Source organism: Asterias rubens, chromosome 1 (assembly GCF_902459465.1).
Source record: "Asterias rubens chromosome 1, eAstRub1.3, whole genome shotgun sequence".
NCBI lineage: Eukaryota > Metazoa > Echinodermata > Asteroidea > Forcipulatida > Asteriidae > Asterias > Asterias rubens.
Window position 1 is genome coordinate 29,987,163 of NC_047062.1, and position 23,766 is coordinate 30,010,928.

The 23,766-nt window shown below is 40.4% G+C and overlaps 1 protein-coding gene across 1 annotated transcript; it reads right to left on the minus strand.

The window, feature by feature from the left end:
- Positions 1-1,005: 1,005 nt before the first annotated feature.
- LOC117307336 (claspin-like) lies at positions 1,006-23,556 on the minus strand. The gene is made up of 22 exons (XM_033792094.1): positions 23,409-23,556; positions 22,153-22,282; positions 21,171-21,322; positions 20,370-20,454; positions 19,571-19,691; positions 17,898-18,740; positions 17,312-17,421; positions 16,509-16,699; positions 15,471-15,897; positions 14,408-14,761; positions 13,622-13,839; positions 11,831-12,003; positions 11,452-11,576; positions 9,440-9,560; positions 8,148-8,501; positions 7,151-7,321; positions 6,052-6,173; positions 5,187-5,317; positions 4,115-4,217; positions 3,157-3,242; positions 2,252-2,413; positions 1,006-1,267 (listed from the first exon to the last, which is right to left on the minus strand). The coding sequence occupies exons 1-22, from the start codon at positions 23,430-23,432 to the stop codon at positions 1,154-1,156; spliced, it is 4,317 nt and encodes a 1,438-aa protein (XP_033647985.1). The 5' UTR covers positions 23,433-23,556; the 3' UTR covers positions 1,006-1,153.
- Between the last annotated feature and the right edge of the window lie 210 nt (positions 23,557-23,766).

Below are 23,766 nucleotides of genomic sequence, written 5' to 3' on the forward strand. Positions count from 1 at the left end.
CACAAAATACAGAAAAGTACAAAAAGATAGTTAAAAGGTTTTAGTTTAGTTTATTCCTTAATTTATAAATACATATATACACTTTCATAAAAATGTTTAACTGAGGATCAACAAAATTTGGCCACATATGTGCACAGCTATACATTTGTTTTTAACATACTTCTTGCAACCTTTTGTATATAACTATCTTTGTCTAACAACGCAGCAGAAATAATCTTAAAATCGCCCAATTTAAACATTAAATGATAACTTCCATTTACTTATACAGTTTGAAAAAGGGGATGCAAACCGTTAGGACAAACCGTCCACTACTGCATGTCTTCTGTTTATAGACAAACCTTGTTTGTCCATTCAAAACCAATCTCTCAAAACATATAAAACCTCCTGGGCCCGATTTTATAGAGCTGCCAAAACACAAAATTTGCTTAAGCACGAAAACAGCTTGCTTATTTTACACATGTTCCTGTTTACTTAGCATAACAATTGGCTGGTAATCTACTTTTACTACGCAAGGATTTTTTTAGCTTAAGCAAATTTTGTGCTTATCATTGGGCCCTGTTAAAGACACTGAACACTATTGGTAATTGTCAAAGACCAGTCTCCTCACTTGGTGTAGCTCAACATATGCATAAAATAACAAACCTGTGAAAATTGGAGCTCAATTGGTCGTCGAAGTTGCGAGATAACAATTAAAGAAAAAAACACCCAAAATTTGTGGAAAGTAACTTCTTTCTCGAAAACTACTCCACTTCAGAGGGATCCGTTTCTCACAATGTTTTATACTATCAACCTCTCCCCATTATTTGTTACCAAGTAAGCTTTTATGCAAACAATTACTTTGAGTATTCTACCAATAGTGTCCACTGCCTTTAAGTTTCTGAAGGTTTATGCTTACAAGTAATACACATTGTGGGGTTATATATAGGTAGGAACACTGTACATGTGGAGTGTTTTAACGGTAAATATTAGCAAAAAAGAGACAACACGCTTACACCTAATCAAAAAGCACGAAAATCTGCTTACCGCGAGGCAGCGCTATGAAATTGGGCCCTGCACATAAAACTTAACTAGCACAACACAATTTATAAATAAAATTATGCAATATGTAATTTGTTCTTAATTTCCATAAAATTCTTAACATCTCAACAAATCTCTACATAAGACTGAAGATGCTGCTTGGTTTCCTTAGGCTTTGACTTCTTTCCAATCGAGGTTTCTTGGCTTTGGGGGCTTGGGATGATGGACTCTCACTGGTTGAACGTCGCAACTGTCATAAAAACAAAACAAACTCATCATACAATAACTGTGGCGTGTCATGGCCTACACATTAAGAGCACTGGATTCAAGCTGGATTCAAAGTGCTTTCTGCTCTACCAGCCAAGCATCTGATTGATGATACCCAAGCCTACATCTGTATGGACTGTAATGGAGGTAACCCTATTTCAGCCCTAGGAGTAGGTGGCAACGGTCCCTGAAAAAAATAATTGAAGCCCGCACCTGAAGTGGAGACTTGAATAACAAAAATATACAACAAAACTTGTTCTAACAGGGAGTGATTTTCATTGTGCAAATTTTTTGTTGGCACACTGAACTCTACTGGCCAGGGAATATCGTCAGATGTGGCAGGTGAAAAGTAAAAGTAAGACCCATGGTGGTTGGAGCACTTGGAACCATTGGGGAAACATCTGCTCTAGAAAAACAACTTGATGGTTGCTACACCAGAATGCTACGCCAGGAACTTGGTGTCGGGAGGGAAGAACAAATATCCAACTCGTCAGATCTCTATCTAGGGATCCCAAGCTTAAGGCCAAAATCTTTGCAAAAAGAGTGAAGTTTGCAGGGCACTGCTATCACCACCCTGAGCTTCCAGCCAGAAAGTTTGTCCTCTGGGAGCCTAAGCAAGGTCAAGCACAAAGAGGTTGAGGTCATCTATGTCGATCTGCTCAGAAGGGACACTGGGTTTGTGACAGCTGGGGAAATATCTACATGCAGGAGGGACAGGAGGATCTGGGGTCAACTCAGCCGTAATATCATTGACCGAGGACACCACTCGAAATAGAAGAAGACGAAATCGGGCAAATGTGCAAATAGATCTGTTGCAGCCGGCGGCGCTTTTGGGAACAGCAAGCATCCTTAGAAAATCCTTGAGACGTAAGGCTACGGGACATAGCCCGACTCAAGAAGATACTGGTACAAAGGAAAATGTTATCTTTGTTTTGCATGCTGTGATAAGATGAAATAATAATAATACCTGTGGTTTTTGGTCCTCGTCTTCCTCTGCTGGGGTCACGATGGATTGGAAGAGGACACTTCTGGATCCTCTGGAGGTGGGATTACTGGTCAGTGGTTTCATCATTGATGCAATCTTAGCCAAATCCCCTTTGCTCCTCTTTAAGAAAGAGCCATGGCGGAACTAAACAGACAGGGAGAATAAAAACAATAATAACAAGTTCTTGTAAAGGCCAAGTCAAACAGGCCCCGAAACGAGAACGAAAACGATACAAATGCACGCCCTCGATTGGTTGAATGAGCGTGGGCGTGTTCTGCTTGGAGCATTTCAACCAATCGAGGGCATGCATTTTTATCGTCGTTTTGTGATCTTGTTATCGGGGCCTGTGTGACTTGGCCTTAAAGCATAGCGCATTTCAACAGGCCTATATGCTTCATTTTTTAAATGGCAAGGGCACCAAGGCATTTTCTCCTTGGTAAAGGGCACCCTATGAGGAAGTTTACAAAGGTGCTGTGGCGTAATATAATGTCAATCAAACCAGAAACACCAGGGAAAACCCCTTCTCTTTTCAACAACAAAAAGTGCACTGGGTTCTTTTACATACGCAACGCAGAAGACAAATGGCGTTACGTCCCATCCAAAGGACACGTCCGGGGCTCAAACCCACACTCTGCTGATCAGAAACACCAGAGCTTGAGTCTGATGTTGTTCTTAATCTGTGAGTTTTCAATCTGGTTTGTTATAATAAGTATATCATTTGATAATACAAACTATTCATTTGATGTTTGGGGAGGGTACCTATCAACTGGTTACACCAATCTACTTTGCACTAATAACAATATGTTTATGATAGCTCACATTCACCTGTAATAGCTATTTTTTTTTTTTGGGGGGGGGATATTAACTGATTTTGTTCTTTTATTTACCTTGACTGGTTTGGGTGATTTTATTCTGGTGTCCGTATCCTTCTTTGTTGGTGGTTCCTCTCCGATTGCATCTTCATGCTTGGTTTCTGTATCATTAAATAATACAAGGCAAATCAATTTGTTAACTGTTTTGTCTTCATGCAAATCCTGCATTGTTTATAAGGCTGTATCCGAATTGGTGGCTACAGCTACAACTACGGCTGTTGCTGAGGGTGTTGCTACTACACTTCAGTTCAACGCATGATGACGCGGAAATCTAGCCATAGCTGCCAATTCCGATACGGCCTAAGTCTGCCGTCTTATATACGCCTTGTTCCTTGAATACATTGCGAATGTACAATGCTTAATATAACCACCAGACTATTTTTGTATGTTTGCAGGGACAACCATACTTTCAAATGTCAATTGATTTTCTGTTGAATTAAATGAAAGAGCAGCATCTAGTTATTTATTTTTGTTGAACAGTGCTGTTTTACAACATTATTAATTTATTTCGAAGATATAATAGTAAGAGTGTTATTGTGATTAGCATCATTCTTATGAGATAAAGATGATTTAAAATTGAAAACAAAAACCCCCAAAAAAACCCTTGCCTAAATCCTATCGTGCTGTGGTCCAGTGTTATTTTTTTGAGCCCTGGTCATTAGGCCTAGTCGCACCTCACACAGTTGGAACTTCGACACTAGTAGCGGCTGTTTGCTGCATGCGCAATATAGTAAAATTCACCCTGAATAGAATGAAGGATTGTGTCACTGATGTCTGATTGTGTTTCAAAAGTAAATTATGCTGTCGTGAATAGTCGTGAGTGACTCATTTGGTTTATTTTGGTATATTTTTGTAGTAGCGTGGCGTCACGATTAACTGAGTACTTGAGAAAAGGTAGTCACGACTCGACTAAGCAATCAATAGTCGCGACTTCGGCACAAGGGGCCTAAGTTTACTGGTAATAAACAAATACCTTTCTTCTTCTTGTTAACGGCCGTCTTCATGAAGATATCAAACTGACTACTCTCTTCCTCATCACTGTTAATATCATTAGCAGCCTCGCCTTTGGGTTTCTCCTGAAATGAGAAATAATAAGAAATAATAATAATACTTGGTTCTCATACAGCGCTTTATCACACCCCTAAGGGTGTATCAAAGCGCTCAGTATTATTTTTTGCAAGGTATGAGGAGCTCCGTACTGAAGTATGAGACCTATTTCTTTATAGCACCATGTAACGGTTTACATGGTGCCCCTTCTCTTTACAATAATTGCAATGGCTTCTTTTACATGACTTACACAGAACACGGAACCATCGGCTTTATGTCCCATCCGAAGGACGAAGTATCATGGCCGAGTGTCTTGCTAAAGGACACAAAAATCACAACTGTTACTCGAACCCACACTCTGTTGATCAGAAATATCTGAGCTTGAGTGCTCTTATCTGCTTGGCCATGACACGCCACAAATCGACATTCATAGTGATAGTACACAAAGTCGGGGCTTTTGGAGAGAGGTTTCTTGGACAGGAAACTTTTGTTTAAAACTAATTTTTGTTTGTTTCTCATCTTTGTGATTTGCTTCACTTTTAAGAAGTTTGGACTCGAAAAATCTAGCTAATTGTACTTGTGACATGGGCCGAATTTCATAAAGCCTGCAGGCACAAAAGCTTGCTAAGCAGAGAATAGGGTTACTTAGCAGAAACAGGTTACCCAAAATTACATGTATTATTGTGGATGCCTGGTACCTCAAGCAATTTTTGCTTAGCAAAGAAATTTGTCACACAGTATTTTCTGCTTAACAGCTTTATGAAATTGGGCCATGGTAGTTTGGCTGGTAACCTTATTCTGGTGAGAGTACTTTTGTGAGACTTAGCTAAGTAGGATTTGAAACTTTGCATGGTGGAAATACGATATGGAAAGGTTTGCGGTAAGACCATGTAATGACTATCTCTAAAAGAGTTAGGGGTGATTCTGAAAAGAACCGTTGGTAGACTTAGCTACTTGGGACCAAGGATAATGCTGTATGCATATACTTGACTACCCACCATCTTTTGTTCACTGAGCCACTGTTCTCTCTTGTGGCGTTCCATCCTCCATTGAGTGTCCTCATCCTTCTCACCCTCTCCATCCTCATCATCGGAATTGACTGGGAAGGAATTCATCTCAGAATCACCATCTGTTATGGGAAAGAAGCACCCAAGATTAGCTCTTAGAGTTTATGATCGAGTTCAGGCAGTGTGTTCTTGTATACTCTATTTTGATCCTTTTCTTTGTATAAACTTCTTTGTTTCGGGTTTCTTTTTACATCCTACAGACCGTCATAACCTTGTTTCAGCCTCAAGAGTGGGTGGCAACGTGCCTCTGGAGGCAGTCGATTGGGGGCATACATGTAGCCTAAATCAGTTGAGTGTAGCCCTCACCTTGGAGTGGCCATCTGTGGCCATGTAATGTCAAGCGTTCTCTCATTAACAAATTATAAAACAAAGTGCAGTTGGTTGCCTAGATATCGCCCTGTCTGGGATGGAATTCACAAAGAGTTAAGACTAGTCTTATCTCGAGTTCGGAAGAGATACTAGTCCTAACTTAGGACTAGCGTAAGGTGTTGTAGCCACGGTGGGCAGTGCTGGGCCAGGGCTCAATTTTTGTCCAGCACTCTGAGAAAAATACATTGTGCCGCACAGCACAGATTTCAAAACACTGTCCACTGCGCATTGAACACAGTCAAAAGGCCATTCAACTTATTGCATAGCCCCCATAACAGGAACAGTTTGAAAACCTGTCCCCATTAGTTTTGTTGATCCGCTCGCCCTTGGCGGACTTTGAAATTGTTGTGTTTATTGCCCACCACTAAAATTTGTCTAGCAACAACCCTGGTAAGGGCTATCTTTGTGAAATTGACCCCTGATTTACCTAGGTTTCTCCATCTGAACTGTCTAGTACGCCCTTTGTTGTCAGAGTACAAGTCCCCATCAGGGAGGTACATCTCCTTGTAGAGACGGAGTTGTCTTGCATCGTCGTCCTCCATTGTCTTCCTGTTGATCATTCAGGATAAGAAGTGTTAGTTCTGGGCAAAATTTCATAGCTTATAGGAACAGTACAGAATTGGTAAGAAACAAACATCGTGAAGATCACAGATTTACATAAAACTTACACGGTGTATTGATGATGATAGTTGAAAACATCCCTTGAAATATTTCTGTCTGAAATGTCATATTTGATGAGAAATAAATAATCTAACCTCGTGTTTGGAGTTTATTGCTCAGTGAGCGTTTTATTCATTTTTATTTTGGCATCGATGCAATGCAAAATTTGTAATCGGTTTTTCACTATTCTCTCGTGACCCAGATGGCCGATCGATCTCAAACTTCTACAGGTTTGTCAGTTTATGTATATGGTGAATTACATAAAGTGTTTACACTGCCAGCAACTGTTATGTTAGCAAAAACCAATTCTGTAATGTTCCTTTAACGGTAAGCAAATTTTCATGCTTACTGCAGCGTGTGAGTATTTCACAGATAAGCATGAAAATTAGGCCGCCATCTAGCACATTCACCATGGATTTGCATTCATTGCAACGTCATCAATTTTTTGTGCAGTAAGCACCGGTAGGTTAGCATGGCTTTTGAAATGGGAACTCAAGCTCTGGTGTTTCTGTTCAGCAAAGTGTGGGTTGGAGTCCCGGTTGCGTGTCCCTGAGCAAGACACTCAACTATAATTGCTTCTCTCCACCCAGGGGTAAATGGGTACCTGTTAGGGCAGAGATGGTTCTTGTGATTGGTTAGCTTAGTAGCACATATTTGTTGCACAGGCTGTGTACTCCCCAGGGAGTTGAGATGGTTTAAGGAATGATTTTAGGCCTAGTGACCAGGGGTAATAATGTTGAAGCCCCATGAGTGTCACTGCGTGACGGACTGTTATTATTATTGCTCGACTAGGAACACTTATAAAAAAAGTCTGAATTCAGATAAAAGTCTGATAATATTTCTCACCCCTATAATGACAAACTTACATGTGTACTTTGCTGACCCCTTCTCTGAGTTGATCTTCAGTGCCAACGTTGTCTTTATCTGCTTCTCCTAGCTCTAGCTCATCCGGCATATCGTCTGCATCATAATCCTCATCAGATCCATACTCGCTCCCTGACAGCTCAGCCTCATTCTCAAAAAACGCCCTGGATACTCTATAAAGAAGAAAGAAGATGATTATTATTACTATTAAAGGCAGTGGACACTATATGTAATTACTCAAAATAATTTTTAGCATAAAAACTTACTTGGTAACAAGTAATGGAGAGCTGCTGATAGTATAAAACACTGCGAGAAATGGCTCCCTCTGAAGTAATGTAGTTTTTGAGAAAGAGGTAATTTTCCACGAATTTGATTTTGAGACCTCAGAATGAAATTTTGAGGACCCGAAATCAAGCATCTGAAAGCACACAACTTCGTGTGACAAGGGTGTTTTTTCTTCCATTGATATTTCGGAACTTCGACGACCAATTGAGTTCAAATTTTCACAGGTTTGTTATTTTGTGCATATGTTGAGATACACCAAGTGAGAAGACTGGTCTTTGCGATAACCAATAGTGTCCAGTGTCTTTAAGTATTATACCTTGAACAGTTTACACACTCTGATTGGTCAAAATGCGATTAAAAATGGGGGTGTATTAACAAGTGATGTAAAGACCGCTCTGAAAATGGCCCCTAAACCAGGATACATTGTGTACAACTAGCTGTGTTTGCGCTTTGCGCTGTATCCAATGTTTATTCATCTTAGTTTCATTGGCACATCGCGCACAAGCGTGTACGCGCTGAAAATGTATCAATTTTGATGTACCAGGTAAATTATATTACATACATCTTCATGCACAGTGAGTAGGGATTTTTGTCATGGCCAAAAACATGCTTTACAAAAGGAACCAAACCCATTTAAGAAGACTTGTACTTAAAATGTATACCTTGAAAAAGAAGGGGGGATGAAATAAAAATGAATTAAATAAGTTGTCTTACTTTCTCTTGTTCTTGTCCTGGTGTAGTTTTCCCGTAAACATTTTCTTCTTTTGCTTTTCCTCCTGCTTGACCATGAAACTCAACTCATCTTCCGAGTCAAATCCACCCTCTTCCTCCTCTGCCTCTTCTCCCGCATCCTCAAACTCCTCTTCACTATCTCTCGTCTCCATCATTCGTATCCTCTTCCTCTTCTTGGGCTTCATCTCCTCCTCCTCGTCGCTAAGGACGACTGGGATGTCATCATCATCATGACCATGGTTACCCTCAGTGTCTGACAAGATGTGAAAGGATGACTCGCTATGGTTCTCCGTTTCATTGTCGTGGACTTCTTGGGTTCCTTTCTGGGTGGCTTTTCTGAGTTTGTCAAAATACAAAGACAACTTTGAGTATCATGATAGCAAATTTAACATTGTTTTTTTTCAATGTGCAATGATGTATTTTTAAAAGTTTCAGAAGCTTGTCTATGGTTTTCTGTTTCATTGTCATGGACTTCTTGTGTTCTTTTCTGGGTGGCATCATTTTGACTGGAAAGATAAGTCCAGAATTTTCAAAATACAAAGACAATTTTGAGTGTCAAGTTTGCAAATTTAACATTGGTTTTTCTATCAGGTTTCAATGATGTATTATAAAAGTATCAGCAACTTGTGGAAAAAATGGTTCTATGTTTCAATGTTGTGGACTTTTTGTGTTATTTCTGGATAACATCTTTTTGACTGGAAAGTGTTTTAAACATTTCTTTATTTGCTAGCTTTTTACTGTAATGGCCAGACGCTGAGGACGGGTGTGCTATTAACCTCTCCCCTCACCCATTGGTTTACTTACTTTTACTGTCGCCTTTAATAGCTAAATACCTCTTGAATGAGTCTTTGAAGACTTTTAAGGCTTTGAGCAGTTTTCACTTTTTAAAAAATGTTTTGCTTCTCTTTTTCCTGTGAAGCGCCTTGACGCCCTCACATAAGGCGCTCTATAAATATTTGTTTATAACTACTAAGTAGAAACAACACTACAGTGCACTGACTGTCACTGAAGTACAAAGAAAATAAATACATGAGATTTTTCTAACCCCAGGCCTGATACTTTACAGAGGCAATGAGGGCGATATGCCCTCTGTGATTGCCTTGGTGCCCTTGAAATACTCCAGTAGCAATTTACAGTTTCCCCATAGGGTGCACTTTACCAAGAAGAAAATGCCTTCGTGCCCTTGCCCTTAAAAAAAAAGAAGCATACAGGCCTGTATACCAGTTCCCAGATTATACAAAAGTTAAATAAAAAACACACACAATCTAACTTACCCAGCGAATACCCCAGAGCAAAGTCCTAGTAACTCGTCCATGTTGCCCTGTGTGTCTGCTACAGGCTGGCTGCCTAGCTCAGAAAACAGACCCTTCCTAATTTTGCTGGAACTCTCTCCCTCTGCAAAAAAAAATAAAAAATCCAGGGAATTTATAAAAGGGAGTGTGAAAGGTGACGTGTCGTGGCCAAGCGGAAAAGAGCACTGGACTCAAACTCTGGTGTTTCTGTTCAGCAGAGTGTGGGTTGTGTCCTTTAGCAAGACAGTTTAGCAACTGATAAGTCGCTGAAGAAAATTAAATACGCTCAAAAATACAAAGAAGACTACCACAAAGAATGGCCTTGTATAAAGAAATCATCAAAGGATGAAAACCATGCCTTTTGCACTACGTGCAATTCAGAGGTATCTGTGAAATACGGCGGACGAAACGACATATTGAGACACATAGATTCCGACAAACATATTGCTGCGGCCTTTAGATGGGACTCAAGCCGTTGGTCCTGTGTGTTGTGTAAGGCATGTAAAAGAACCCAGTGCACTAAACATAAATTAAAGGAACATATTGCCTTAGATAGGTCGAGTCATAAAATGCATTTCATTAGAAAGATGTTTAAAAAGTAGAATACAATGATCCACACAAATATTCCCTGAACAAACAAGGCATGCCATTTTGTGGAGTCAAATTTTTATATAACCAACTGGTTTGAACTCTGTATAAACCAACTGGTTTTGTCCAAATTCCATATTATACCACCTGGTTTTACTGTTTTAAAACTTTTATCAACAGGTTTCCAGTTGGTTCCAGTTAATCCATGTTTAACTAGGTTCAAATGGGATTTTGACCAGGGCATACAACCATCTATCCAGCAAGTAGGGTGCATACACAAAGTGTTACCGCAAACCACATATACATTGATACCTCACCATGCAATGCCTCAATCCCCAAAACATTTGTTTAATTTCAAAGTGTTTTTTTGTCCTCTTGTCTGTCTGTCCGTATGTCTGTAAAAGTTTTTGTCTTTTCTGTCTGTCTTGTCCTGTATGGCATTCCCAAATTGAGCAAACGCTTACCGAGGAATGTCTCTATTTCACTATAAACTCTGCCCTATTCCAACTATTGTTTAGTATCATATATTCTGTGCTAAAGACACTGGACACTATTGGTAATTCCTAAAAATGATTTTTTGCATAAAACCAATACTTGGTAACGAGTAATGTGGAACTGTTGATAGTTTAAAACATTGTGAGAAACGGCTCCCTCTGAAGTTATGTAGTTTTTGAGAAAGAAGTAATTTTCCACTAATTTGATTTCGAGACCTCAGATTAAGAATTTGAGGTCTCGAAATCAAGCATCTGAAAGCACACAACTTGGTGTGACAAGGGTGTTTTTTATTTCATTATTATCTCGTAACTTTGACAACCAATTGAGCTGAAATGTTCACAGGTTGGTTATTTCATGCATATGTTGAGATACACTAAGTGAGAAGACTGGTCTTTGACAATTACCAATAGTGTCTAGTGTATTTAATGTAAATTAAGCTTGGGCGATATCACGATATTATCGAATATCGCGATATTAATTTGGAAACGATTTCGATATCGGATGGATTTGGTTTTAATCGAAATATCGATATATCGCGATATATCGCGAAAATCGCGATAATCACGATATATCGCAATATCGATTAAATATCGCGATGTATTTGCTAGCTGAGACATCTTGCACCCCATAGGTTTGGAGTGAAACCAGAAGAATAGGTCATTAGAACACCTCTCTTAAGCTATGACTGTCTCTTCTACAACTTTCACTTGGAGTTTGAAGACTGATCATGATGATGTCAAATTTCATTAATCGCGATTATATCGAATATCGATATATTGTCGGCGATATATCGTGAATAAAATAAATCGATATCGCCCAAGCTTAATGTAAATCATCATTTGGTATAATACCAGAACACACATTATGTGAAATGGAAATAAATGTTGTTGAAAATAAAAAATTATCCTTACCATCTGTAAATTTTCCAGTACAGAGTCCTAGTAGTTCATCAAGCTGGTCTTGGCTCGTATGTTCTTCACCAAACAGTTTCTTCAAACCTGGTTTGGGTTTGCTCGTCGAGCGAAGCTTCAAAAACCTAGCAAAGCAATTCGTTGTTGGTCAGTTTTCACACCAAAAAGACAATGCAAGAATAACAGTAGCAAATTTATATGTCTTGAATTACATAATTAAGGTCCTCTGACCTTAAAGGCAAATAGATTGTACATGTACGACCATGGCACTGAAAAAGTTAATGTTTATAGTTACCCAGCTTCTTCCTGGTATAATCTATGTATTTTGGTATCGGCAAAGAAATAACTGGGTGCCAGAATTTATAAATTATTTGCTCACCCATTCTCATCCAGAAACTGAGTCTGCGTCTCATCATCATCGTAAGAGAAACGAAAGCTTTGCGTATCGGCTTGCTGGGTATCCATGGCAACAGAGAGGGAGGGTGAATCCATTCGGAACAGATCCTGTGAGTCTTCAACGGGCAGAGTTAACTCTGACAGCTTAGAGGAACTCTGAAACAGGAACACAAGAAAAGATTTGTAATTAACAGATCGTATTCAGGATAGCACTAAACATGTATAAAACTGTAGTGACTGCTCCTTTAAAGCAATCAACCAATCAACACAGACCAGAGAAAAGGGACTGGTACCCTGCAAGCTACAGGGAGTGTATGATAGTTTTTCGCTGGTTTGTAAACATGTGTGTTATGACGGCAGCCATTGTTTTTCCTGTAGCAGTTTTACATGTCAAAAAACCAAACCAAAAGTTTAGCTTCATCGTTGCGTTTTACTAGCAGTTATCTTCAACAGTTACAAGTTCATAATTTTGTCGTTAATTGTCATCGTTACGTCAGATCAGTGTACGTCTGTTTTGTTTGTCTGAACACACGGAGAAACCGAAACTTTCCCGAAATATAAACGTGCTTCAGTCCTGTTCCAGCGCCGAGGGGAAAAGTCCGTTCATCAGATGCGGGTGAGTCATAAAGTAATCAATCTCTAACAACCATAACTACTACAAAACCATTGATATATGCGCAGTTTTTACAATGGGTTTTGTGTTGAGTTTACTCTGACAACTTAGAGGATCTCTGAAAACAGAGAACGCAAGAAGCGATTCGTAATCTTAACGGATCATCTTCAGGATTATAGCACTGAACATGTACAAAACCGTTGTGACATACAGTGCAGTCTTTACAATGGGTTTTGTGGGGCGGGAACAACAACGTTACATCCCTCCTAAGGACCAAGCATATTGGTTAAGTGTCTTGCTTAAGGACACAGGTGTCACGACTGGGACTCAACCCATATACTTCGTGTATCACAACTTATATATAAAATAACAAACCTGTGAAAATTTAGGCTCAATCGGTCATCGGAGTCGGGAGAAAATAATGGGAAAACCCACCTTAGTTTCTGCACGTTTCGCCGTGTCATCACATGTGCTTAAAATAAATCCATAATTCTGGCTATCGAGAATTGATAATTGTTTTAATGTTTTCTCAAAAAGTAAAGCATTTCATGGAATAATATTTCAAGAGAAGCCTTTCACCATTACCTTCTGTAAACCCTGTAAGTTATTTGTAAATCTGTGAACTTTTTTTTTTCTGTTCCGAAAGTGTATAATGGCTTTAAGGACACAGGTGTCACGACTGGGACTCAACCCATACTCTGCTGAGCTGATCAGAAACACCAGAGTTTGAATCCGATGCTCTTAACCGCTAGGCCATGACATGCAAAAGTATTGCAGTGGTTGTCTTTCCTTGCCTTCCAACTCTAGGACCCCGGCATGAATCACACTGAGAGCACTTTGTGGATTGGGTTTTCAGTCCCTACCCGACCGGGCCATGGGTTTCCCTGGAATAATGTAGCACTGTAAACTCAGTACTTGCCTGAGCTCTGTGAAAAAAATTCACAGGCATACTACTTGGGTGGGATTCGAACCCTGAACAAGGCATACTACTTGGGTGGGATTCGAACCCTGAACATCTGCAATTGTACAGTGTCTTACCAACTAGACTACCAAGATTGCCCAGTAACTAGAGACAGAGCTCAGTATACAATGCTAAACAGTTTATTGGTAAAAACCAAAGTTAGTAGTAGAGAAAGAGCTGAAAGAGACTTAAACACAAACCTTTGCTATCCCATTCAGCAGAGACTGGTGTCTTGAGAATGGAGTGAAAGCCTCCTTTCTGTCTTCGACAGACACTCTCCGATCGAGCTTCCTGACCACACCTCCCGGTTGAGGACCAGGCATCATAGAGCCGAGCATCTCATAGCTGGTATCCATGCTGTTTGAGCTGGTGTCCAGAGGCTTGAGGAAGTCGTGCCCCGAATCCTCTGACGGGGTTGCTGGAGATTTTAATCAGGGCAAAGAAAGGATAAGAATTCAGGCCTGGAGTTTCATCTTTGAAAAGGGCACGGCAACTTTCATTTTGCAAAAGGCACTTCCAAGAAGCACCAAGGCCAAGACTAGGGGCAACAAAGGGCATGGCCGTTGTGGGTTGCGTGTAATTTCAGGCCTGAGATTTATGGGAAATTTTAGGGTGATTGGGTTGGTTTAACGGTACATTGTTCCTTGCCTTCCACCTCTAGGACCCAGGCAGGCCTGTATGCTTTGTTTTTGAAAGGGCAAGGGCATCAAGGCATTTTCTCCTTGGTAAAGGGCACCCTATGAGGAAATTACAAATTTCTACTGATGCATTTCAAGGGCACTAAGGCAATAACCAAGGGGCACGAAGAGTATCTGGCTTGAGGTTTTGTGAGAATCCATGTATCCTTACCGGAGCAAACTTGCTGTGCTCCTGCAAAAGTGGAATCCAAGGCCTGTGGTACAATAATTATGAAAAACACAATTTCTCTCACATTAAACGTATTCTTAGAAAGTTTCAATTCGCCTGGGTTAGAAACTTTGTTTTACCTTGTTTTGTTTTCTTGACGGCACTCCAGTTGAAGCTTGTCCTACCCAGCGTTGAGTCAGCGGTCCTGTCTAACTCACTACTCCCCGTGGTCCCTCCATCGGTGTTACTCGTTGACTCAAACAGATCTCTCGTCTTCTCCTCGTGTATCAGGTCTTTCTTGTTAGAATGTGACCGTCTCAAAGACTCAGAGAGTTTAAAAACGTCGCTACTGTTGGATGTGTTACCATGACCGCTCTCCAAGTCTAGAATGAGTGTGTCGATGGACGATCTGTGCGGTGGTTTCTTGCTGTTTCTTATGTCGGATGCATTCGTGGGTGTTTTGCTCAGTGGGTGGATGTCCTGAGAGGATTCGTCTGTGATTACAAATACACACAATGTGTGCTGTTAGGACCTTGTCAAACGAGACAAATTTTACAGGCAGAACTTTTTACTTGGAGGAAACCAACTGCAAATATTTGAACATTCAAAACAGAATGGCTTTTCTTCTTGGAGAATGCCTGGAACTGGTTGCCTGTAAATTGCCCTTTTTGTGACATGGCCCTTAGAATAATTCTTTGTGACTATTGAGTCATTCTATGTCAAATCCACTTTAAAAAAATGGAATTGTGAACCCTATTCTCAAATTTGCTCAAATTTGGTTTATTTGGTAATTTTGGTTCAACAAGCTCAAGTTTTTAGCTCCATCTCATTTTCGCGCTACAGCATGCTCTTTCTCTGTGATTTATCTTAAAAGCTACCGATATTCAAAAGCCATAAATCGGTAACCACTCGGTCAAATTGGGTAAAATTTGTGTTTTTGGAAAGGAAATTGCATAAGTATTTCAAATCTGCCATTTATTTTTATGTAGGAATATCTGTATGTTGAGGTTTGATAACCTTTTGACCTTAACTTTGACCTTGAATTTGCCTTTGTGGATAACATGATTTGAATATGAACTTCGATGAAAATTTACCATCATATGTTTTCTTCACAACATCAAAAAATGTGAGAAATAACATTGTTTGCTTGTTTTGAAAGTGGCAAGGAGAACCTATTACTTTAAAAATAGCCTCTCCTCTTACCTAGATTAGGGTTCTCGTTTCCATCTTCTTCATCGTCTGCATCCAGGTGGAGTTCCAACGTCTTCATCGACTCCTCTTCTTGAACCTTATCCTTTTTCATCTGTGCAAGTTCCTCTTCCTCCTCATCATCATCTTCAAGAACTAGCTTATTTCTCCTCTTTGCATTCTTGGGAGCCAATATCTTACTGTTTTCCTCTTCCTCGTCATCGGTAAGGTCGGTAAAAAGATCCACCTTGAATGGTTTCCCATCCTTATTATCAACATCTTCTTCTTCTTCTTCACTTTCTTCCGCCCCTTCCTCCTCCTCATCATCTACAGAGTCACGTTCACTATCATCATCTTCATTGTCTCCACCTGGCTCATAATCATCGTCATCTTCATCTTCGTCGACAGCAGCCTCCCGATTCACAAACGGGGATTTCTTGAGCTGATTTATGATGTATAAAAAAAAAAAGGTTTGCGATTAAGCCTAGGCGACTAGTGAAGTTTACTAATCGACTAGTCGTGCCTCAAACAGTCGTAAGTTCGACACTAGTCGCGACTAATGTTTAATTCCCAAGATGCATTGCAGCATGATGTTTGTCGTAGGTGCAATAGAGTAAAATTCACGCTGAAAGCAATAAAAGATTGTGTCACTGATGTCCGATTGAGTTTTGAAAGTAATTTTATGTTGTCGTGAATTGTCGTGAGCAACACAATTGGTTATTTTGTAGTAGTCACGACTATTTTTGTAGTAATCTTGGTGGCACGATTAAGCAATCAATAGTCGCATCTACAACACTAGTCTCCCAGGCCTCGTGACACTTGTGTCCCTCAACAAGACACTTCTCTCCGCCCACAGGTACCTGTAAGGGCAGAGATGGTTCTCTTGATTGATTTTGCTTGTAGTAGTGCACATTTAGTGCACAGGGAGCTGAGATGATTAAAGGAATAAATTAAGTGGCCCAGAGACCAGGGGTAATAATGTTAAAAGTGCTGTGCGACGCCCTACAGGTGTGAAAAGCGCAGTATAAAAACTTGTAGATATTATTTGAATACCTTTGGCTTCTTGTCACCGCCTCCAATATCCTCCTCATCATCCGTGTCGCTCTGGTCTGTCATCTCTCCCTCATCTTCGGCATAATCCTCGTTGTCAAGACGATAAGCTTCATTTCGTCTCTGGCGCTCAACTTCTCGTCGTGCTCGCATCTTCACCTGCAGAGTTTCTTTCAGCTTCAGCAGTTTAGCTCCTGATATTGTCAAACAGATGCTATGTTTTAATAGATGGAAATTTGCATCGGGGATAATAAATAAAGAATATTAATTTTGGTTTTACCCATATACACCGATGACTGTTAGCACTGTATACTCAGTATTTTCCTGAGCTCTGTGAAACAAAAATATCACAGGCATATTACTTGGGTGGGATTCGAACCCACGACCTCTGCATCAAATTGAAGGAGCTCGTCAGACCATGCATATTAGGTAAGCTTGCGCAACTAGTCAAAATAACTACTCGACCAGTTGCGCCTCAAACAGTCGCAACTTCGACACCGGCCACGATTAAATTTAAATTTCCATATTTGCCGCTGGTGCAAAATAGTGAAGTTCACACTGAAAGGATTGAAGGATTGCGTCACTGATGTCTGATTGCATTTCATAAGTAAATTGTATGCTGTCGTGAGCAACACAATTGGTTCATCAAATAGGTAGTTGCGACTATTTGTGTAGTAGTAGTCGTGGCGGCACGATTAAAACCGAGTAGTTGAAAAACGCTAGTCATGACTCTACTTAGCAATCAATAGTTGCGCCTACGACACTAGTCGCACTAGTTGCCCAGGCTTAATATTGTGACAGCTTACCTGGAATCTTTAAGGCTGGGTCTTCATCTTCTTGACCCTCGATTGTCACAGCAACAGTATCCAGCTTAAGGTCCTCCTTACCATCGGCCCCAATCTCCTTGCTTACCACACTGAAACAAAACAAATTACTAAAATGTATTATGATTCCAACACAACCCACCTGGAGTAAAGCCCGGTTCATACTCCCCGAGTATGAATGCGAAGCGAATTGTGACGTCACAAATTCGCAACAAATAATTTGCAGCAGTTCAACTCTGGGCAACTCACTTGCGAATATCGCTGCGAAAGGAGAGTTGTGACGTCAAATTCACGTCAAACTCGCTTCGCATTCGCATTCGCAGGAAGTATGAACCGGGCTTGACTGGCTATAATAAATATGGGATTTGAGGCATTGCATTGTGAGGTATCAATAAAAACTGAAAAAATATTCACAAAACAAACTTATTGACTATTGTGAATTAGAGTTTTATGTAAACAAGACATTTTGATGTTTACTTCACAAGTACAAAAAAATCACATAGTAAATACTCAATATTTTTACTTTTTGCTGTCACTATGTCTGCTTTTGGAAAATATGAACACCAACCTGAGCTTCACCTCCTTGCGTTGTCTCGGTGTACTCTTGGCTGTGTGTTTAACAAACCGCTTCATTAACGAACTGATTCCGGGATTGCAAGGCGTCGCAAATTCTGCCTGGTCATCATCGTCGTCATCATCTAGGTCGATGAAAGAGTTAGCGCCAGTGCCACTCAGCCCTGGCGAGAGCTTCTTGAGCTGAGGAAGGCTTCCTTCAAGGAGCTTCAACCGATGAGGCTGACTCTGTGCAGACACGGGAGTCTCAGACTGAGACGAGATGGTTTCATGGGTCGGCGAGGATACATCTCTTTCAAGGTGGTCGTCAAGTTCTTGAGGAATGCTTCTTTCCTCAGCTTCCTGGCAGGACTCTTCGGTCTCTTCTACTTTGATTTCCACGGTCTTATCGCTGGTGATATTTTCAAGTTCATCATCGCTGTCTTCAAGTTTCTCAGGCGCCGATGCCGTTCTGCCCGCATCGTGTGTCTCATCTCTGATGTCATCATCCACTTTGTCTTGAAATTTATCATCCACCAGAGCGTCAGTTTCATCTTCTTTATCGTCTGAGGAATCGTCCAGTCTCAACTGAAGCTCACTTTCCATTTCTGATGGACCATCTTCATCCTGGGGTTTACTGAGCTCTGCAACCGGTGACCGTACATCCTGTGACGATGTGACGTCCATATCCATACAATCCAATGTTGGTGAACCTTGCTCGGCTTCGGCAGGTGTTTTGGTGGAAGGTGATGTGGATTGGGACACGGGAGACTGTTCAGGAACAATGGTAGTGCTCGCTACCTGGTTTGGTGATTGGTTAGTTACTTGCTGCTGGGTGAGGCAGGATATTTGCTGACGTCTAACGAAAACAAAAAATGCAACTTTTTAAAAACAAGATTAATAATGCTGCTTAAAATTTACCCAGGCAATGGGAGACTTTGGAACGCTAGGTGGCAGTAGACTTACCAGGTAAATTCACATAGGTTTACAGAGTTCTCAGCATGCGCACATTACCGAGAACAATGGATTTTACCTGGTAACTCTGCTGGTTAGTGTCTTGATGCCCCTTAAATTGTTTCAGTAGAGATGTACATTGCCCTGCAAGTTCGAGTGTGCACCATGGTTAACTGAAGGTTGACTGTTTTGACTCAAACCCAGGCTGGTTGACCATTGGTTGACTAGTGGTCAACCATTGGAACTAGCCTCATGACCATTGTTTCTTCACTGGTCCCAATAGCATGCTCCATCCTAACATATTTAAAGCGAAGACTGGAACTAGTGACACTAAGCCATGGTGCACTCTCAAACTTGCTCTATGACGACAGCAGGGAGGGCACACAGGGGTGAGGGTCATTACTAACGAACAAGTCTGAAACTTTTATACAAATTCAAAAGAATATTGAAATGATGCCATTTCTACTGTTTGGTAACCCCTGGGGTTATAGATTCCAAGGAGCTTTTGGAAACAGTATTCAAAGCACTAGAGAAGTAGACAAATGAGCAGGATTTCTTTATTCGTGGAAAATAATATTGTCTGATTTTCTTCACCAGGCCGACATAAAAAGTCTGAATTCAGCCAAAAGTCTAAACAATCTCATCCCTGGGCACATAAACCTTCCATCCTGTTATACGGCTCGGTAGAGTCCCAAAGTGAAGCTCGTTTTAATTTTAGGATTAAACTGCACTTACTTGGATGATCCTTTGAGGGATTTGACCGAGGACATTATCCCAGCGAGAGACGGCTTCTTGCTAAAGAAATCGTTTAACGACAGTGGCTTGGGTTTGTGATACGGTAGACTGATATCAGAATCTGTGTACAGAAGCAGAGGAAAGATAACTGCATTAAACACATGAACAAATAAGTTCAAGAGAATAATAGTATATTAATTTTAGTTTCGCCGATATACAATTTGTGTGTCGGCACTGTAGCTCTGTGAACACAAAATCACAGGTATATTACTCGGGCGAGATTGGAACCCGACGACCTTTGCAATTCTAGAGCAGTGTCTTACCAACTAGACCACCGAGATTTCCCAGAGTCGGTTCAAACGCTTCAATTAATAAACCAGAGAGATTGTTCATCTGAGTAAAGGAAGAACCTGTGGGAAAAGGCGCCTCCAGACCATTCGACACCATGGTCTGAACATTCAAGAAGGAAATGACTAACGCTTTGTCAATTGCCTTTTTCTACGGATATCCCCCTTGTTAGTCTCATGCACTAGTAAACAGGCACTAGCTTGGCCCAATTTCATAAAGCCTATAAGCACAAAAACTTCCTAAGCACAGGAAATATTGCTTAGCAAAAACAGTTAACCAGCCAACATTACTTTAAATTTACATTTATGTGACTGCTGACCCACTCATTTTTTTCTTAGCAAACAAATTGCTGCAGTATTTTCTTCTAAACAACTGAGTGACAGATATGAGTGCTATAAAAGAAACCATTAAAATTATTATTATTATTATTATCCTGTTGTTTAGAACCTACCTCTTATAATGCGTTGACTCTCACTATGGATCTTCTTAACGTCGTCCTTCATGACCCGCCTTCCTCGTGATTGAGCGATTGAAGACTGTAATAACAGAGAGCCATAAAATATGCATGGATGAAAATGTATACACGCAGGCGAAAGTTAGTCAACAATTTGAAGTCGTCCCAAATTTTCTTGCAAGTTAGTACACCAATAACATGGTTGGCAGTTAGCTGCATTGAGAAAAGATAATTGTCAATAAATTCCTAGAAGAAAAAAATTGGCAGCTTGAACATAAAATTATACCCACGGCACCCAAAGCAATTGCCATGGTGCCCAATGCTTTTGTTGTGGTGCCCTTTGCAAAGTTGCAATAGGCATATAAACAAATGAGTGCTATTAGCCTGAGAAAACGGCAGCGGAAAGTGTAAGAATCCTGAAGGTGTCAGGGCCGACTGGTTAAGAGCATTGCATTCAAGTTCTGGTGGTTAAGTCATGGAATTGTGGGTTCGAATCCCAGTCATGACACCTGTGTACTTGAGCAAGATGTGTGTACTTTACTATAATTGCTTCTCTTCACCCAAGGTTATAAACATCTACCTGCGAGGGTAGATGTTGATATTGTGTATGAAAAAGCCTTTGGAGCGCTATGGTTGCCCAGGTTGTATACTCCCAACGGAGCTGATATAGATTAAAGGATTGAGTTTGGGCCAATGACCAGGGGACTAATGTTAAAGCGCATTAAGACGGCCGTTGTGAAATGCGCTATACAAGAACTTATTATTATAACTATTATTATTAAGGTTTGGTATCTTTACTTTCTGGCTCTTGGCTGACTTTGGCAACGGCTCCGTAGCAACGGCTTCCTCCTGCTTGTCTTCAACCTCATCTTCATCAGACGTATCTTCATCATCATCATCGGAGTCAATCACTGCCCTTTTCTTCTTTCGATTACTTGTCTTCTGTCCATCTAAACATAACATGCATCATAAATGAACAAACAAAATTGAAACCCAGTCTGTATTTGAATCCTACAGAGCATGCTTTGCTCTTTACTTTTTCTTAAGTAGCCAACTGGGTTATTTAATAAACTCTGGGTTTAACTTGACGGAGGAATTTCTAGTAGCCGTGTATTTAAAACATGTTTTGTCATGCATATAAATGTACCTTCCTGATGCACTATGCTAACAGCTTAATGGTAGCAATCGCAACCAGTCCAGGCAAATCAAGTTAAACCACAGTGTAAAACACTCCAAGCAGGGGATCTCTGAATTTGCAGAATACATGGAGGTAGGGATTGTAGCTCTTACCTCCATGGTGGGTGGGTGTGTGTTCCAGGAAAATGATATTAAACAAAAATCCCAATTGTTATGAATCAATGAATTAACGTTTTTTTATTTTTATTTTTTAGAGTGAATAAGTTCAGAGCTATCCTGTACTGTACAGCCTGTATTTTAGAATTCTATGGGCGAACCAACTACATGTACAATTAGAACATCGCCTCAACTGTAACACTCAAGTTGGGTCCGGTCCAAACTATAGTTGGGAAAATTGTCAAGTTGGGGCGGCTGAACATGTTCATTTAGGACCCTGACCTCGTAGGCATGAAAAAGACCCATTGCACAACACACAGCGCACTTGCATACGCTTCCATTTTGGAGGTCAAAACATGCACAAAAGGATGGTACACGTGTTTACACGTGCATCGGTGCGTAAACACGTGTACCATCCTTGTGTGCATGTTTTAACCCCCACAATGGAAGCATGTGAAGTGCGCTACGCATTGTGCAATGAGTATACCTTGAAGTGTCGGTGAGGCATTCCCATCAGGAAGATCCGTTTTAGGTGACTGGGGTGAGTACTCATCAGAATCACTGTCTTCGTCAAACAAATCCATGCTGAGTATGGTTTGAGCATCCAAGTGCTGAACCTGGACGAAGAAAAGTAAGCAATTACACACAAATTCAGTGTTATATTAGACTTAACACTGGCATAAAAATATACAAATCCATAAATAAAGAAACAGAAAAGCAAAATAGATTAAAATACCAAGCCAGTAAGTGGCAAGAAGTAAAAGCCGCCCAGCTTCTATACAAAGCCGTCCTGCCACACAGAATGTCCCCTAATACCCATCCACAGTTTAAAAACGAGCCATCCCTCTGTAAGAAGTTATACGAAAAACTAAAAAAACAAAAACACCCATCCCCCACAAGGGGGGTGGGGGGGGGGGGGGGCTTGAAGGCGGGCCTTCATCAAGTATGTCAAATGGTTTTGTCAGCTTTCATGCCCTCAAAAAAGTGTGTAGCCATGGTGAGCGGTGCTGGGCGGGCTTGCCCAGGACTCACAATTTCCCCTAGAATGAATCTTAAAATTGTCCACTGTGCATTGATCTGAGACGGAGTATCAAACCTCACAGAGAATAATTTGGCCCATAAAAAAACATGGATATTACATATAAGTTGATCTGCTCACCAGGGCCTTGGTGGCTTAGAAAAAAATTGATTTATTGCCCACTACTAGCACTAGTGACTAAATGGTCTAGCCTATAGAACGAAATTCCTTACTATTAATTAATACTATATAGATATAGGCCTACAACAACCAGATGACTATAGAGTTTCTAGAAGTACAGTCAAGTGTAAGCTTCTGTAAACATCATGATTATGTTGCAAACTACTGTACCGAAAGTGTATAATGATTTTAAAATGGCTTTAATTTAATGGGATTCAATGGGATTGCCAAATTATTGGTGTGGAATTTGGGACATATTCAATTTTTCAATATAGACACTGGATTCAATGGGGTCCCATTATTAACAATTAAAATAAACCCGATTGAATCCTGTTGAATCCAAAACATGTCATATTGTAAAACAACGGGAGCTCATTGAACCTCATTCAAAATATATAAATGGGGACTCATTACATGTAGGTAGGATTAAAAGGAACGACACACACACACACTGACACACAGTGACAGTCATCGCCAATCATCACACGTCCTGCTCATTTCAACATAACACATTTTGATGTTAAACACGACTCATTCACACCTACCTTCATTTTTTCAACACCCAGCATCTTCACCCGAGTTAATCCTTCAATTATGTGCAATTTTTCCAAACAAATATTGCCTTGTCTTGAAGAAAACCCCGAAATTACAGTGCCGTAAACGATTCCTTTCGAGTTTGTGTACGGTCGGACTTGGCGCGCTCAACTGGATGAACTTTGACCCAAATCAATTGAGACCGTGTGACTAGTCTCTTTTACAAGCCGTAAATTGTTCAGTTTACATCGGTAGTCTTTTTCCAGGTGCTCATACTAGTCTAAATTGGCCTTTTGGGGTTATCCTTGGAACCTTTTGTGCAGTCTTTTTTCTTGTGTTCCATTTTGGTTAATCTAATTTCAATGTATT